Raw genomic sequence first — 15,263 nt, 5'->3', positions numbered from 1 at the left:
TAAATAAGTCACTGTGGCTCAGGCGGCTTTTCTAAGACTTTCATCTAAAAATTTACATAATAAGATTTATTGTAGTCATTAAAAATTAGTCATAAATAGACCTTCAACAGATCCTGGACCACTTGTCTGTGTCCAAAATAGCATGCCAGATGTAGAGGTGTCCAGCCCAAGTTAGACTTACTTCTTCCTAAAAATGGAAAAATATAAGGTATTTTTAGATTATATTTAGGTAATTTTACAACAAAATTAACTTCTCCATAACAAGCGACCTCAATACTCTCCTTTGCAAAGCACTACTGATGAGTGAGAGGCAAGGTACGTGACCTTGTAAGAAGTGTAATGGGTGTAAAGGACCAGAACTCACAAGGTGCAGATCTGGTGTCACCTTCTGACTCAATGTCCTCACTTCTAAAGGGGTAGAGGGAGACTGGACGGGGGTTACATTCGAGCTAGATGATCTCTAGCAGCTTCTTGACTCTAGGGCTCCGAGTCTTTAATCATCTTGCCATCATCAGGTCAAGAGGGGTTTTCTTGACATTGTTCACAACAAGCAACTCTCTTTGAAAACCTGTATCAGGAGGGTGGATGGAGGGGATGAAGGCAGCGCACAGCAACTCTCTGTACACCTGTACCACAACAGGAGTCAGTAAAGAATATTTCCTGCAGCACCTGGGATATGGTTTGGATTTGTCCCCACCCAAATCTCATGTTGAATTGGAGCAGGGGCCTGGTGGAAGGTGACTGGATCATGGGGGCGGATCTCCCCCTTGCTATTCTGGTGACAGTGAGTTCTCATGAGATCTGAGGGTTTGAAAGCGTGTGGTACGTCCTCCTTCACTCTCTCTCTCTCTCCTGCTGTGCTGTGGTAAGCTGTACCTGCTTCCCCTTCACTTTCCGCCATGATTGTAAGCTTCCTGAGGCCTCCCAGTCAAGCTTCCTGGTAAGCCTGAGTAACTGTGAGCCAATTAAGTCTCTCTTCTTCATAAATTACCTGGTCTCAGGTAGTTCTTCATAATAGTGTGAAAGTGGGCTAATACAATCTGGAAAGCTATGAACTCTACAGATAGTGCTATAAAGTAGATTCTTTGACTGCAGATAAAGTCTCAGTTAATGAGGATATTGGGTTGCCAAGGTGAAAGAGAGGATCAAAGTTAAAGGCAATTAAGTGTCAGATCCTAGCAGTAGAGCTGAGGAAAGGCATAAACAATTGAATGTTGCAAAAACTACTAATTCAATTTAGCAAAAAAACATACACAGGGCGCTATTTAGAGCTGAGATAGCCCAAAATCTTCCCCAAATTCCCAATCAGACTGTAGCAAATACAGCCCTATTAAATCTGAAAATCACCTGCCGTGATGGGGCTGTTACAGCCCAAGAACATGTTATTCCAGGGGCCACTGCAGGGAAGGAGCGACGGTTTCACAGTTACTGTGAGCTGCAGTACCTCACTTACATGACACACTACCCTCCGCTCCTGGATTCCAGGATCTGAACCCACAGAAACCTCAGCCACCAACCTCAGCACACCCACAACAGGCCTCTAACAACCCTCCAAGGGACTGCAGCTGCCAACAGTGTCCCTGGGATTGTTTGCCATTTACCCAAACTCCTACATCTGTTTCCTCTCAAGTGTGTGCTCTGTGGAACCCCTAATTACACAGTCAATAAATCCCAGAGCCTCAGTCTCTTTCACTGAACCTATCTTTTGCTTTCTGTTCTTAGTGGAACCTAGCTCATCTTGATAAGGAACCCCCACTTATTCCTCAGGTGGGGTCCCCTGTCCCCCCTGTACCTCACTGAACAGAAGTCGTGTGAACCTCCACATCAAAACTCCCACTACTGGCCGAGCATGGTGGCTCATGCCTATAATGCCAGCATTTTAGGCCAAGGAAGGCAGACTGCTGGAGCCCAGGAGTTCAAGACCAGACTGCACAACATAGAGAAACCCCATCTCTACAGAGAATAAAAAATTTGGCCAGGTATGGTGGTGCACACCTGCAGTCTCAGCTACTCCAGAGGCTAAGGTGGAGGATCACCAGAGCCCGAGAGGTCAAGGCTGTAATGATCCATGATTGTGCCACTGCACTCCAGCCTGGACAACAAAGCGAGACACTGTCTCAAACAACAAAAAACCCACTACTGCTTTTGGTTGATGACTTCTCCATTCACATCACAGCTCCTCCCTTGAGGCTTCTGTCATTAAGCCAAAGCTCTTGGCCTTCTCTGCTGCCATCTGCCAGCCTCCCAGTGGCCCTACCCTCACCAAGTAACTTTAGGCAGTATAGACTTTCAGTCTGCTGCACATCCTGCCACCATCCTCAGGGGGTCAACTGCCTACTCAGCACCTTGGTCTCTCAGTTTCTTAGCTTCCCTTATTTCTCACAAACCATGCCTCTGCTTAAGGTCAGGGACCCACTGCCAGAGCCACAGCCTGGGTGCCATCAACACCCCTGGACTCAGAACACAGAAAGCCACTTTCCCAAGCACTCCCGACTTCCCAGCCTGTCCACACAGCTATCCCCCACACTTTCTTTTCAACTTACCCAGCCCCCAGCTCTAATCACTTTCTTTTTTCAAAAGAGGGTGTCCCTCTGTCACCCAGGCTATAGTGCAGTGGCATAATCACAGCTCACTGAAGCCTTAACCTCCTGGGCTCAAGCAACTCTCCCACCTCAGCCTCCCGAGTAGCTGGGACCACAGGCATGCACCACCACACCTGGCTAATATTTAGATTCTTTTGTAGGGATGGAGTTTTGCTGTGTTGCCCAGGCTGGTCTCAAACTCCTGAGTTCAAGTGATCCTCTAACCTCAGCCTCCCACAGTGCTGGGATTACAGGGGTGAGCCACTGTGCCAGGCCTAATCACTTTCATGTATATGTAAATACCCTCCATCTTCACTTCCTTCAGTACATTCAGTGTCTATTCTTTAATCCCTCACTTCAACATTTCTTTATCATATTCTGAAAATCCTGGCTTCACTATAATATCTGTCACAGCAGCCTAAAAAGCCTCCAAAGCCTGCTAAGTACACGAGCCCAGTTTCTCCATAATCACACCCAGGTGGCTAACCAATGGTGAAGAAAAACAACAGAGCCCTGTGGATTTACACACCATAAACTCAGGACCTCATGCTAGCTGAAGGCCCTTCTGTAAGGTCCTGTCCAAGCATCTCTCATATGTTCCAACAAAAAGTAATTCAGTCCTTCACTATTCTCCTCAAGCCTTTTACCCAGACAACTCTACCTTAGCAAATGATGTATTTCAGCTTCACAGAGAAAACAGAAGCTTTCATAGAATTCCCTGCGCTTCCAGCACCAAATCAACCACCCCGCCTGGATCTACAGGCACTCTGCTAAACTTTCCTCCCGAGGTCTAAGACTAACCGTTCTTCCCGGATCCTGGGGCCCACCCCTTCCTGTTTCTCAGGCCCTCCTTTTTCACCTGTCTTCAACCTCTCCCCCTTTAGCTGCCATGGGAAGGAGTAAATGCTCCGATCTCTCCCCCTTAACGAGGAAACACAAATGAAACCCTCCCTACTCCATGCTCCCTGGCAGCTACTGCGTCCCTCACTCTCCCCATTCTCCTCTTCACTGGCTCTTTCTACCCGACAGTCCTTCCTGTCAGCCCCCACCCACTGCAGATGAAGCTCATCTCCCACCAGGTCATGAACACCATCCTCAGTTTTTAACAAGAAATGGGTCCCAGGGGCAGGTTTCCGCCATCACTGCATCACTGGACAGCACGGCCACATTCTTCCCTGGCTGCCACAGCCCTGTACCCTGTGGGTCCTCTCATTTCTCTGGCACTACTTTTCCATATCCTTTGGAAAATTTATTTTCCCCGACTAGTCCATTACTGGTCACTTCAAAAGTGGTACTTCAGCTGGGCATGGTGGCTCACACCTGTAATCCCAGCATTTTGGGAGGCCAAGTCGGATAGATTGCTTGAGTTCAAGATGAGCCTGGGCAATGTAGTGAAACCCTATTTCTACAAAAAATACAAAAATCAGCCAGGCGTGGTGGCGCACACCTGTAATCCCAGCTATTCCAGAGGCTGAGGTGGGAAGATCACTTGAGCCTGGGAGTTCAGGGCTGTAGTAAACCATGATCACACCACTGTGCTCCAGCAGGGGAGACAGAGCAAGACCCTGTCGCAAAAAAGAAAGAGAAAGAGAGAGAGAAAGATAAAAAGAAAAAAAGAGGTATTTCATGGCCCTCTCCCACTGCTTCCGTTGTTTCTGTGCTGTTGACTTCAAAATCCATATTTCCATCTCCAAAGTGTCCACTAGACATCTCCATTTGGCTGGGCAGGGTTCCTCAGGCCCACAAAGCACAAAGTTGAACTCACCTGTCGTCCTCCATACACATACTCACAGGAACCACCAGGCCCCTCCCACATGTGTGTTCACAATGGATGGCCCCTCATTCCCCTCACTTCTCACTCAACAGCAGCAGCACCTTCCTGCTTTCTCCTTTTCACCCCACACTCAATTAGCTTGACTGACTCCAACTCCTAAATATTCATTACATCTAGTTTTCTCCATTACCTCTGCTTCTGCCCCCAGCCAAACCACACTGTCTCCTCTCACTTCCTACGACAGCTTCTGAGCTGGTGTCTTCACATCTAGTATCTCCAAATAGGGCTGTGGATCAAGAAATGAAAATTTCCAAGATCCAGCCAGGCGCAGCAGCTCACACCTGTAATCCCAGCACCTTGGGAGGCCAAAGTGGGCAGATCACTTAAGGTCAGGAGTTGGAGACCAGCCTGGCCAACATGGTGAAACCCCATCTTTACTAAAAATACAAAAATTAGCCTGGTGTGGTTGTGGGCACCTGTAATCCCAGCTACTTGGGAGGCTGAGGCACAAGAATCGCTTGAACCCAACAGGTGAAGGTTGCAGTGAGCCAAGATTGCACCACTGCACTCCAACCTGGGCAACACAGCAAGACTATGTCTCAAAAAAAGAAAAAAATTTCCAAGATCCTACATTTCCTTTTAAAATACTTCATACAGGTTTTATACTCTTTCACAACTTATCGATATCTAAAAGGGTGTGTTCAATGAATAAGAAATGTCAAGTTTTGAAGTATTTTACAAAGAATAGTACACTATATAGAATATTAAAACACTAAAACACCAGCAGGTATTACTGGGGAATATTCAAAAAACTTCACATTTGGACCACCTAGTAAAGGACCACCTAGTAAAGTGACGGCAATACACAGAACTGTGTGTTGAGACTGCCAATATAAGTACTTAGTTTGCTTCCAAAATTTATTATTTCTTGGAACATCACTCATAGAATTTACAAAAAGTATATTATGTATATACATATTTATTTTATTTTTTGAGACAGATTCTCACTCTGTCGCCAGGCTATAGTGCAGTGGCACGATCTTGGCTCACTGCAAGCTCCGCCTCCCGGGTTCAAGCTATTCTGTCTCAGCCTCCCAAGTAGCTGGGACTACAGGCGCCTGCCACCATGCCCAGCTAATTTTTGTATTTTTAGTAGAGATGGGGTTTCACCATGTTGGCCAGGATGGTCTCGATCTCCTAACCTCATGATCTGCCTACCTCAGCCTCCCAAAGTGCTGGGATTACAGGCATGAGCCACTGTGCTTGGACACATATACATATTAATATTTATTTTATTTGCAAGAATGACTCACACTATCATCAGACAGGACCAGGAACACATACTTGTAACACAACATCAGCTACAAGCAAAACTAATTCTATCCTCCTCTCCCAGACCCTAAAAAAGCTAACTTTCACTTTCCACTCACATCAGCCCTTCTTTCCCTCACTTTCAACTTGACATCAGTGGATTCCTTCCGAACAGTAACATCTCTATGTTGACTGTTAACCTTTAATTCTTGCAGGAGAATCACAGTAATTTATACCATTTTCCCAATTTGTCATGATTTGGAAAAACAAGAAAGAAAGGAAAGAAAACCAAGAAATGCCAGGAAGGAATCCCCCACATGGAAACACTATTCACGCCTGGTCTTGCCCATCCCTCCCCACTCCTTTGAGAACTGCACATCAACTGACTATGTCACCTTCTGCATCAACCCTTCAAACTACCCTTAAGATAAAGTCTGACTGACAGGTATAATGAGGTGAAAATTGAAAAAAAAATTAACATATTTCTCAGCTTTACATTTCCAAGTAGATGACTTTCTCCTAATTGGCCTGAGGCAACCATGGGTGGAGGTGGGAAAGGGAGACAGAAAAGGGTCACTGAGGATGATCAAATGTTTTGGCATTCAAAATAGAATCCTGAGGTAAAGATAAAGAGCCAGTCTTTGCTGAAGAATAGGGTCAAATTTTATATATTTTTTATTTTTTAAATATTTTTTTTCCTCAGATCATTCTCCATAACAAAGACATTTTAAAATTCCTTTTTCCAACTCAGTTTCTAGACAACCCAGATCCTCAGATCACAGTTTCTTCCCTATTGCAAAGATGCTATTTCTTCCCCACTGAGGGTGAGGTCATGAGGTTTGCTGTCCTGGTACAAGAGGAGGAAGTAGCAAAAAGAATAAAATATCCATCTGAAGCCAGCCCTTTCTGGGACTGAGGAACTGTGGAAGAAGAAAAGACAAAAGCTGAGACACGTGGCTCTGGATCTTACACTCAGAAAGTGGGATGCATTGGGGAGACACAGAGAACAGGCAAGCTGCTTCCGGGATGCAGGAAAAGACCCCTCTAGGTCGCCCATCTTAGCACTCCCCTGCCAGGTGCCGCATCAAAGTAGACTCAGTAAGGTGTCCTGAGGGAAGGCTACATTTTGGCTAACCAGAGCTATTCTAGTTTCCGCCATGGCATTGGCTCCCACATGCCACTCTCCCAAGAGGGGAACAGGAGTGTGTCTGCATTGAACCAGCAAGCCTAGGCCCGGTGCCAGATGAAGATGTGACAGAGGGTAACACGAGCCACATGAGAGTCTCCTGATACAGCCAAGGAGTCTTACTATAGCACACAACACACTGAGAGACCTGATTCTTTGACTTTTTACCTGAGTTTCACGTCAGGTTCCAATGCTTAAGGAGCACCAGGAAGACAAGGGTGGCTGAGGAACCAAAGCCGAGTCAAAGATTTGAGGAAACCCTGCCCTCTCCACCGCACAAACACACAGCAAGGCTCGCCTCTACACTCGAACACCAAGTTAGAGGAAATACAGGGGAAGGGAGACCAAGACTTTATCAAAAGGGCTACTAAAAAAAGGATGGCTAGATGCAGTGGGTCACACCTGTAATCCCAACATTTTGAGAGGCTGAGATAGGAGGATCGCTTGAGACCAGGAGTTCAAGACCAGTCTGGGGAACACAGCAAGATTCCATCTCTACAAAAAATAAAAAAGTTAGCCAGGCGTGGTGGCATGTGCTTGTAGTCCCAACTACTCTGGAGGCTGAGGTGGGACAAAAACTTGAGCCCAGAGGTCTGAGGCTGCCATGAGCTGTGAGCAAGCCCCTGCACTCCAGCCTGGGCAACAGAACAAAACTCTGTCTCAAACAAACAAACAAAAAAGACAGAAGTACCCAAAGACTAACATTTACTCCCCTGACACCTCTGAGAACATGAAGGGGTTTATTACAATACCAGAGCCATTTTAGAGAACACGTTTTATTTCTCTGCACATTTGATGCAAGATTGTGATGTATTGGCCCCTTTGCTACCCAAGGCACATTATGACTTGGCTGCTATGTTGTTTCTTCTTCCTTGAACCATTTTTGCTTCTCTATTGTCACCTGGTTAACTCCTACTCTTTCACATTTCACCTTAGAATGGTTTCCTCCAAGAAGCTAATCCTTCCAGTTCCAGTTCCACACCTCTCCCATGACACCTGCACCTCCACATCCTGGTGCATATTTTGTAATGCACACTAGTCTAATCTATTAATCTACTAGAGTAAGCTCAATGAGGGCAGGGATCCTATCTACCTCTTCATCATTATCTCCAGGGCACACAGTAAACACTCAAACCTGCTAGGTCAACTGCAATGTCTTCAAGAAGAAAAAAAATTATCATAGGATATATCCTGTGGGCTAGGGTCACCCTTGTGGCTTGTAATATTTGGGATCCATAACAATTTTAAGAATGGACCTCCCTTTCTCTGACTTAGAGGGGACTAGGAGAGACGTTTCCTCCAATCTGTAGGGTTCTTCCTAGCATGACAGAGATTAATTACACGATAGATCAGAAAGGTTAGCATTAAATAAACGCCAAGAGTAGTGCAGACTCATACGAGAAAGCTACAAAATCCATTCAAAGTTTACCTTTGCAATTAATGTCAGCAATCACTTCATTCCTCGCCATGGTCTCTAAGAGCTGTCGTACTTCTTTAGCATTGCCATTTCTGGCGTGATGGAGAAGCTGTTGCTCTGCTTCCGTGCTCATTTCTAGATTAAGAAAATAATAACATTGCTATTATCTGAGAACATAATGAGCTTTTACATATTACCTGCTAATATAGAAAGGGGAAATAATCATCATTTTGCAGCTGATAAGACAGACACAAGAACTGAATAAATCCATTGCAGGGTGAGAACTTAAGCCTGAGACCCCTTGCCCTTCCTATTATTATTGAAGCAGCATACTAGAAACTTGGGCAAGTCTCTTAACTTCTTAAGGCCTTAGTTTCCTCATCTGCAAAATACAACCAACCTCATAAACTGTTCGTTATGAGATTATGTATGTGAAAGCATTCTGTCAAATACATAGTATTATGCAAATGGTTATTACATTAAAAATTAGACATAAAAGGAAAAAACAAAATTAGAGATAAAGTCAAAATATGACCATTCATATAGGAATAGTGTAAGACTAACATGTAAACTAACACATTCAAAACTGTGCAAAAAGTCATTCTGAATAGAAACTCATTACAGATAAATATCCTGAAGTAGCTATATGTAAACAAATAAATTGGCCGGGCGCAGTGGCTCAAGTCTGTAATCTCAGCACTTTGGGAGGCTGAGACAGGCGGATCACAAGGTCAGGAGATCGAGACCATCCTGGCTAACATGGTGAAACCGTCTCTACTAAAAAATACAAAAAACTAGCTGGGTGAGCTGGCGGGCGCCTGTAGTCCCAGCTACTGGGGAGGCTGAGGCAGGAGAATGGCGTAAACCCGGGAGGCGGAGCTTGCAGTGAGCTGAGATCCGGCCACTCCACTCCAGTCTGGGCGACAGAGCGAGACTCCGTCTCAAAAAAAAAAAAAAAAAAAAATTTTTTTTTCTATCGTATTTTCTTATCAAGCCCCAAACCAAATACAGAAAATTACAACCAAATTTCAAGCATTTATGTCAAAATGAGAAAATGTTACAAACAGCAATTCCCAGAAGTATGTCATTCTTACTAATAATCAAACAAATAGAAATCATTCAAACACAAGTGACAGTTTTCTTGCCCATCGAATTAGCAAAAATAAAAACAGACAAGAAACAATGCTGGCATGGGTAGGAAACAGCACTCCTGTACAGTGCTAAAATGAATATAAATGCATACAACCTTTCATACATTACAGGCGGAGATCAGCAATTTGGCAATATCAAATAAACTTCAAAATTCATACATACCATTTACTTTGTCTGGGCAACTCTATTTCTAGGAATCTATCCTGCAGAAACATTTACACAAGATTTTTTATTTAAATGTTTATTTTTCCCCTCATGTTTGCTGTCATCTTACACAAGATTATTTTGAAAGCATGTTCATAAAGATTATAGTTTTTGTAATAGTGGAAAAGTTAGAAACCACTCCTTGTCATCAACAGGGGACTGGTTAAATACACCTTCCAGTGAGATTAAAAGAGATGGGCTGTATAGGCTGGTGACTGGATGGGTTTTGAAGGCATGGTTTCAAAACAGAGCAGAGTAAACAGGTGGACCCCAGCCCTCAACCCCTAATCAGCATTTCTTATGCTGGCAAGCCAGGCTTTACCCTCTATGAGACTTAGCTAGTTCTATTTCCTAAAGTACAAGAGAGACACCAGGAGCTCCCAGCAAGTGGTCAAGCCAGGAAAACCTTACAGTGAAGTTAGCAGTCAACAGGCTCCACCCACTGTCTCAGTTTTCAACCAACTTTCTAGCTCCCCACTCTTAAACATGAAAGACAAAGACCAAAACCAAACAGGGAAGAAAAGCAACCTAGAGAAAACAAGGCAGCAAAGAAAAGGTTAAAAAATAATAACTAATATCCTTAGATAATAAATGATATTCTGTTCTATAACAAAAACAAGATGCTATCTAAAAAAAACAAAGCTTGAGAAAAAGAACTTTGGAAATAAAAACAGCAAAAATTTAAACTTCAACAAAAGAGTTAGAAAATAAGTTGAGACTATCTCCTAGAAAATAAAACCGTTAAGAAAATAGGAGATAAAAGATGAATGTTGGTCAGGCACAGTGGCTCATGCCTGTAATTCCAGCACTTTGGGAGGCCGAGGCAGGCAGACCATTTGAGCCCAGGGGTTCAAAACCAGCCTGGACAACATGGTGAAACTCCAACTCTACTAAAAACACAAAAATTAACTGAGTCTGGTGGTGCACATCTGTAACCCCAGTTACTCGGGAGGCTGAGGCTGCAGAATCACTTGAACTTGGGAGATGGAGGTTGCAGTAAGCTGAGATCATGCCACTGCACTCCAGCCTGGGTGATAGAGTGAAACTTGGTATCAAAAAAAAAGACTGTTAAGATAATTGGTCCGGGAGGTCGAACACTGAAACAGAAGTTCTATAAAAAGAAAACAGAGATAGAGAAAATAAAGAATTTCTTTGGCAGGCCAAGGTAGTAGGATCACTTGAGGCAGGAGTTTAAGACCAGCCTAATATGGTGAAACCTCATCTCTACTAAAAATAGAAAAATAAATTTAGCCAGGTGTGGTAGGGGAGGCCGGCCTGTAGTCCCAGCTACATCAGGAGGCTGAGGCAGGAGAATCGCTTGAACCCGGGAGGCAGAGGTTGCAGTGAGCTGAGATCATGCCACCGCACTCCAGCCTGGGCAACACAGCAAGACTCCGTCTCAAAAAAAAAAAAAAAAGAATTTAAGGAAGTCTTACAGCACTGAAAGGCCTAATGAGAGCCCGACAATTCTGGAAAATTTCTGATCTGCAGACAAAAGAGAACCTATGAAAGCACATCATCATGAAATTTTAGAACTTTGGTAACAAAAGATATCAGGTAATAAACAAAAGAGCAGGAATCAGAATGATTTTGACTTCTCTATCACAACATAGGCATCCAAAAGACAATAAAGCAATGCCCAAAAGTTCTAGAGGAAAATTATTTCCAACCCCCAATTCTATAATTAGCCAATCAAAAGTAGGAGTACAATAAGGACATTTTTAAATATACCAGTATATCAATTTATTTCCCATGCACCACTTCTCAGGAAGCCACTAGGGGTGTAGCCCACCAAAATTAAAAAACCAAGGAAGAGGAAGACATTAGCAAAGACATTAGAAACAGAAAATTAGCAAAGGAATCCCCAGAGTGAGGGGAAACCCCGGATATTTAGTTGTGGGCCTGGCCTAGCTCTTATCCATACTTGGTTTATCTGGCCCCTACGCTAAGGATGTTCTGCTGCCTGTTCAGCTGAGGGTCCTAATTCCACCCCCTCAGGAGTGTTCTCCTTCCACCCACACCTGAGAAATACCTGTGGGCTCAGAGGCAGAAAGTGAAGAGCCTAATCCCCCAACAAATTCCTGCCATCCAGGAGCCCACATCTGGTCCCTACTATAGCCCTACTAAGCCATCAGCCTGGCTAAGGCCTATTTCCAGTGCTCGCACAAGGCCTCGCTCAGTGGCTTCCCTTTGAAAGAGCTCTTATAGGCCGGGTGCGGTGGCTCACACCTGTAATCCTAACACTTTGGGAGGCCAAGGCGGGTCGATCACCTGAGGTCAGGAGTTTGAGACCAGTCTGACCAACATGGTGAAACCCCGTGTCTACTAAATGCAAAAAAATTAGCCGGGCATGGTGGCACATTCCTGTAATCCCAGCTACTTGGGAGGCTGAGGCAGGAGAATCACTTGAACCCAGGAGGCGGAGGTTGCAGTGAGCTGAGACTGTGCCACTTCATTTCAACCTGAGCAAAAAGAGCAAAATTCCATCTCAAAAGAAAAAAGAAAAAAAAGAAAAAGCTCTTATAAACTCTGCAGGAAGCCAAACCCAGGATCAGGCTGTTTAAAGAAAAACTTATTCAGTGATACTCGTTAAAGCATGATAGAAAGACTTATTCAGGACCTCTGTGGCAGTTACAAGGACCACCACAAGACGGTCTTGCAGTGGGGAAGACAGCTTAAGCTCAACTCTGAATACAGCAAGGACAAGTGGGATTATGGCCAAGGAGCAGGGTCAGGGTCAGTGGGTGGAAAAGTACTCAGAGGAAACATCAGGGGCAGAGGGGATTCTGGCTAAACCAAACTAACAGCGTTGTCGCTGAAGACAAGCCAGGGTGGTCAGACACCACCCGGGGGATGGTGGAGGATGAGGAACCTGAGCAGATATCAAGGGTGGAGGGTTCTTGCTAAAACCGGATTTTACAAGGAAGTGCACAGATGGACCCAGCAGAAGGTTCAGAAGTCTGATTAAAGTTCGGCCAAGTAAAGAATCTCTGTCATGACTCAGAATCTTATTTTCAGAGTAAATTTCTGGGGGCACTTCATCTAACAGTGATTGTAATGCCCTTTCTTCAGTGTGCTAATCAGCTTTTATATTAATCCCCTCTGCATTCATTCACCTGTTAAAATATCTAATATTTTAAAAATGTTAGCAATACTTATATTCACTGTAGCATTATTTATAAAGAAAAAAAATCAGGACCAGGCACAGGTGCTCACTCTTGTAATCCCAGCACTTTGGGAGGCTGAGGAGGGCAGATCACTTGAGGTCAGGAGTTCGAGACCAGCCTGGCCAATGCGGCAAAAAAACTCCGTCTCTACTAAAAATACAAAACTTAGGCAGGCGTGGTGGCGGGCGCCTGTAAAACCATCTACTCAGGAGGCTGAGGCAGGAGAATCGCTTGAACCCGTGAGGCAGAGGTTGCAGTGAGCAGAGATCACACCACTGCACTCCAGACTGGGCAACAGAGGGAGACTCCATCTCAAAAATAGAAAGAAAGAAAGAACAAAAAATTAAAGATCCATCAATAAAGGTTCATTCACCTAATACTATGAAACCATTAAAAATATTACAGAAGACCCAGCCTGGCAACACGGTGAGACCCTATGTCTATAAAAATACAAAAAATCAGCTAGGCATGAGGCCGGGCGTGGTGGCTCACGCCTGTAATCCCGGCACTTTGGGAGGCCGAGATGGGCGGATCACCTGAGGTCAGTTGTTCCAGACCAGCCTGGCCAACATGATGAAATCCTGTCTCTACTAAAAATACAAAAAATTAGCTGGGCGTGGTGGTGGGCGCCTGTAGTCCCTGCTACTCCGAAGGCTGAGGCCGGAGAATGGCGTGAACCCGGGAGGCGGAGCTTGCAGTGAGCCAAGAATGTGCCATTGCACCATTGCACCCCAGCCTATGCGACAAGAGTGAAACTTTGCCTAGGAAAAAAAAGAAGGAAGGAAGGAAGAAAAGGAAGGAAGGAAGGAAGGAAGAAAGAGAAGGTAGCTAATTAATAACAGTTTAAGTACATGAAAGCAGTTATAGGGTAGAATTTTTTTTTTTTTTTTTTTTTTTTTTTTGTTGAGACAGAGTCTCGCTCTGTCGCCCAGGCTGGAGTGCAGTGGTGCAATCTCAGCTCACTGCAAGCTCCGCCTCCAGGGTTCACGCCATTCTCCTGCCTCAGCCTCCAGAGTAGCTGGGACTACAGGTACCCGCCACCAAGCCCAGCTAATTTTTTTTGTATTTTTAGTAAAGATGGGGTTTTACTGTGTTAGCCAGAATGGTCTCGATCTCCTGACCTCATGATCCGCCCGCCTCGGCCTCCCAAAGTGCTGGGATTACAGGTGTGAGCCAACCGCACCTGGCCTGTAGGTTAGAATTTAAATAGCACCTGTAGTACCAGCCAATCATGGTGAGGATGGTTAAGGGGCAGGGAGCCGGGGGAGAGCTCCTATCTGATGACTGCCAATTTCCAGAATAAGAAAAGGGACAGATTTGTGGGTACCTGAGAAGAGAGGACTCTTCCTATAAGACAGGATGGTAGGAGAGGAAAAAAATGGGTCATGGGGCCAATACAGTCATACAGATTGTTTTATTATTTTTAAGAAAGAGAAAGGAACAGAGCCAGTTAAATTTCACCAAGAAAAGGAAAAATCAACAACTCATGTTGCCCTTGTGCCTGAAGCCCACAGGTATCAGTTTCAAGACAGGCATTTGACTAAAACATATTCTTAAAGCAATCTGGACATTCTCTCACGTCCAAAGCAATTTGACACTGCATGTTCAAAGCAACTGACATTACGTGTATCAAAACTAGTCTAGCTGTGCAGCCCAACCACACTCTAAAGATTTTCTGACTATGAAACTTCAGACTTAACCAAATAAGCAATACTTAGAGGATAAATTCCAAAATGCTAACAGGCAAGTTCACTGCTTTTCCCTTATAATCTTTTATAATTTTAGAAAGGAATGGCAGAGGTGGGGAGGAGACTGGCACCTTTTCTTATCACCTCTTGGAAATGAGTGTGGTCATTTCTTCGGCTGTCCCTAGACTGTAAACTCGATTAGAACAAGTGCCTCATGTCTGTTCTGTTCCCCTATTATATCCCTAGCAAGGTGCCTAAAACATGGCTGGCAACCAAATATTAATTAACCAGATGGATGGATGAGGACTTAGTCCTTTGAAAACAAAGCAATCAGGTCTCCCTATAGGAAGGTCTACAGGCAATGCCTTACAAAAGGTAGTGACATAAAATTAACAGTTTTTTTTTTCTAATAAGCCACGGGAAATACATTTTTAAAAATATACACTGCCAGGCACAGTGGCTCACGCCTGTCTGTAATCCCAGCACTTTGGGAAGCCGAGGCGGGCAGATCACCTGAGGTCAGGAGTTCAAGACTAGCTTGGACAACATGGCGAAACCCCGTCTCTACTAAAAGTACAAAAATTAGCCAGGCGTGGTGACAGGCACCTGTAATCCCAGCTACTCAGGAGGCTGAGGCAGGAGAATCACTTGAACCTAGGAGGTGGAGGTTGCAGTGAGCCAAGATCACGCCACTGCACTCCAGTCTGGGCGACAAGAGTGAGAATCTGTTTCAAAAAAAAAAAAAAATTATATCAAAAAAGGGAGAAATTGTTTAAAACACA

General features: G+C 44.4%; 1 protein-coding gene across 3 annotated transcripts in view; it reads right to left on the bottom strand.

The window, feature by feature from the left end:
* The window catches only part of OSBPL1A (oxysterol binding protein like 1A), a 225,327-nt gene that overhangs the window by 201,393 nt on the left and 8,671 nt on the right, over positions 1–15,263 (bottom strand). For all 3 annotated transcript variants that reach the window (XM_050767790.1, XM_050767792.1, XM_050767793.1), the window contains exons 2-3: positions 8,283–8,405; positions 102–187 (exon numbers count right to left, since the gene is read on the bottom strand). In XM_050767790.1, the coding sequence (XP_050623747.1) occupies positions 102–187; positions 8,283–8,403 (207 nt within the window). In that variant the 5' untranslated portion in view covers positions 8,404–8,405. The remainder of the gene's footprint in view (positions 1–101; positions 188–8,282; positions 8,406–15,263) is intronic.

Source organism: Macaca thibetana, chromosome 18 (genome assembly GCF_024542745.1).
Source record: "Macaca thibetana thibetana isolate TM-01 chromosome 18, ASM2454274v1, whole genome shotgun sequence".
Lineage (NCBI taxonomy): Eukaryota > Metazoa > Chordata > Mammalia > Primates > Cercopithecidae > Macaca > Macaca thibetana.
Note: the sequence above shows the minus strand (reverse complement) of the source record. Positions and strands in the feature narration are given on the sequence as shown.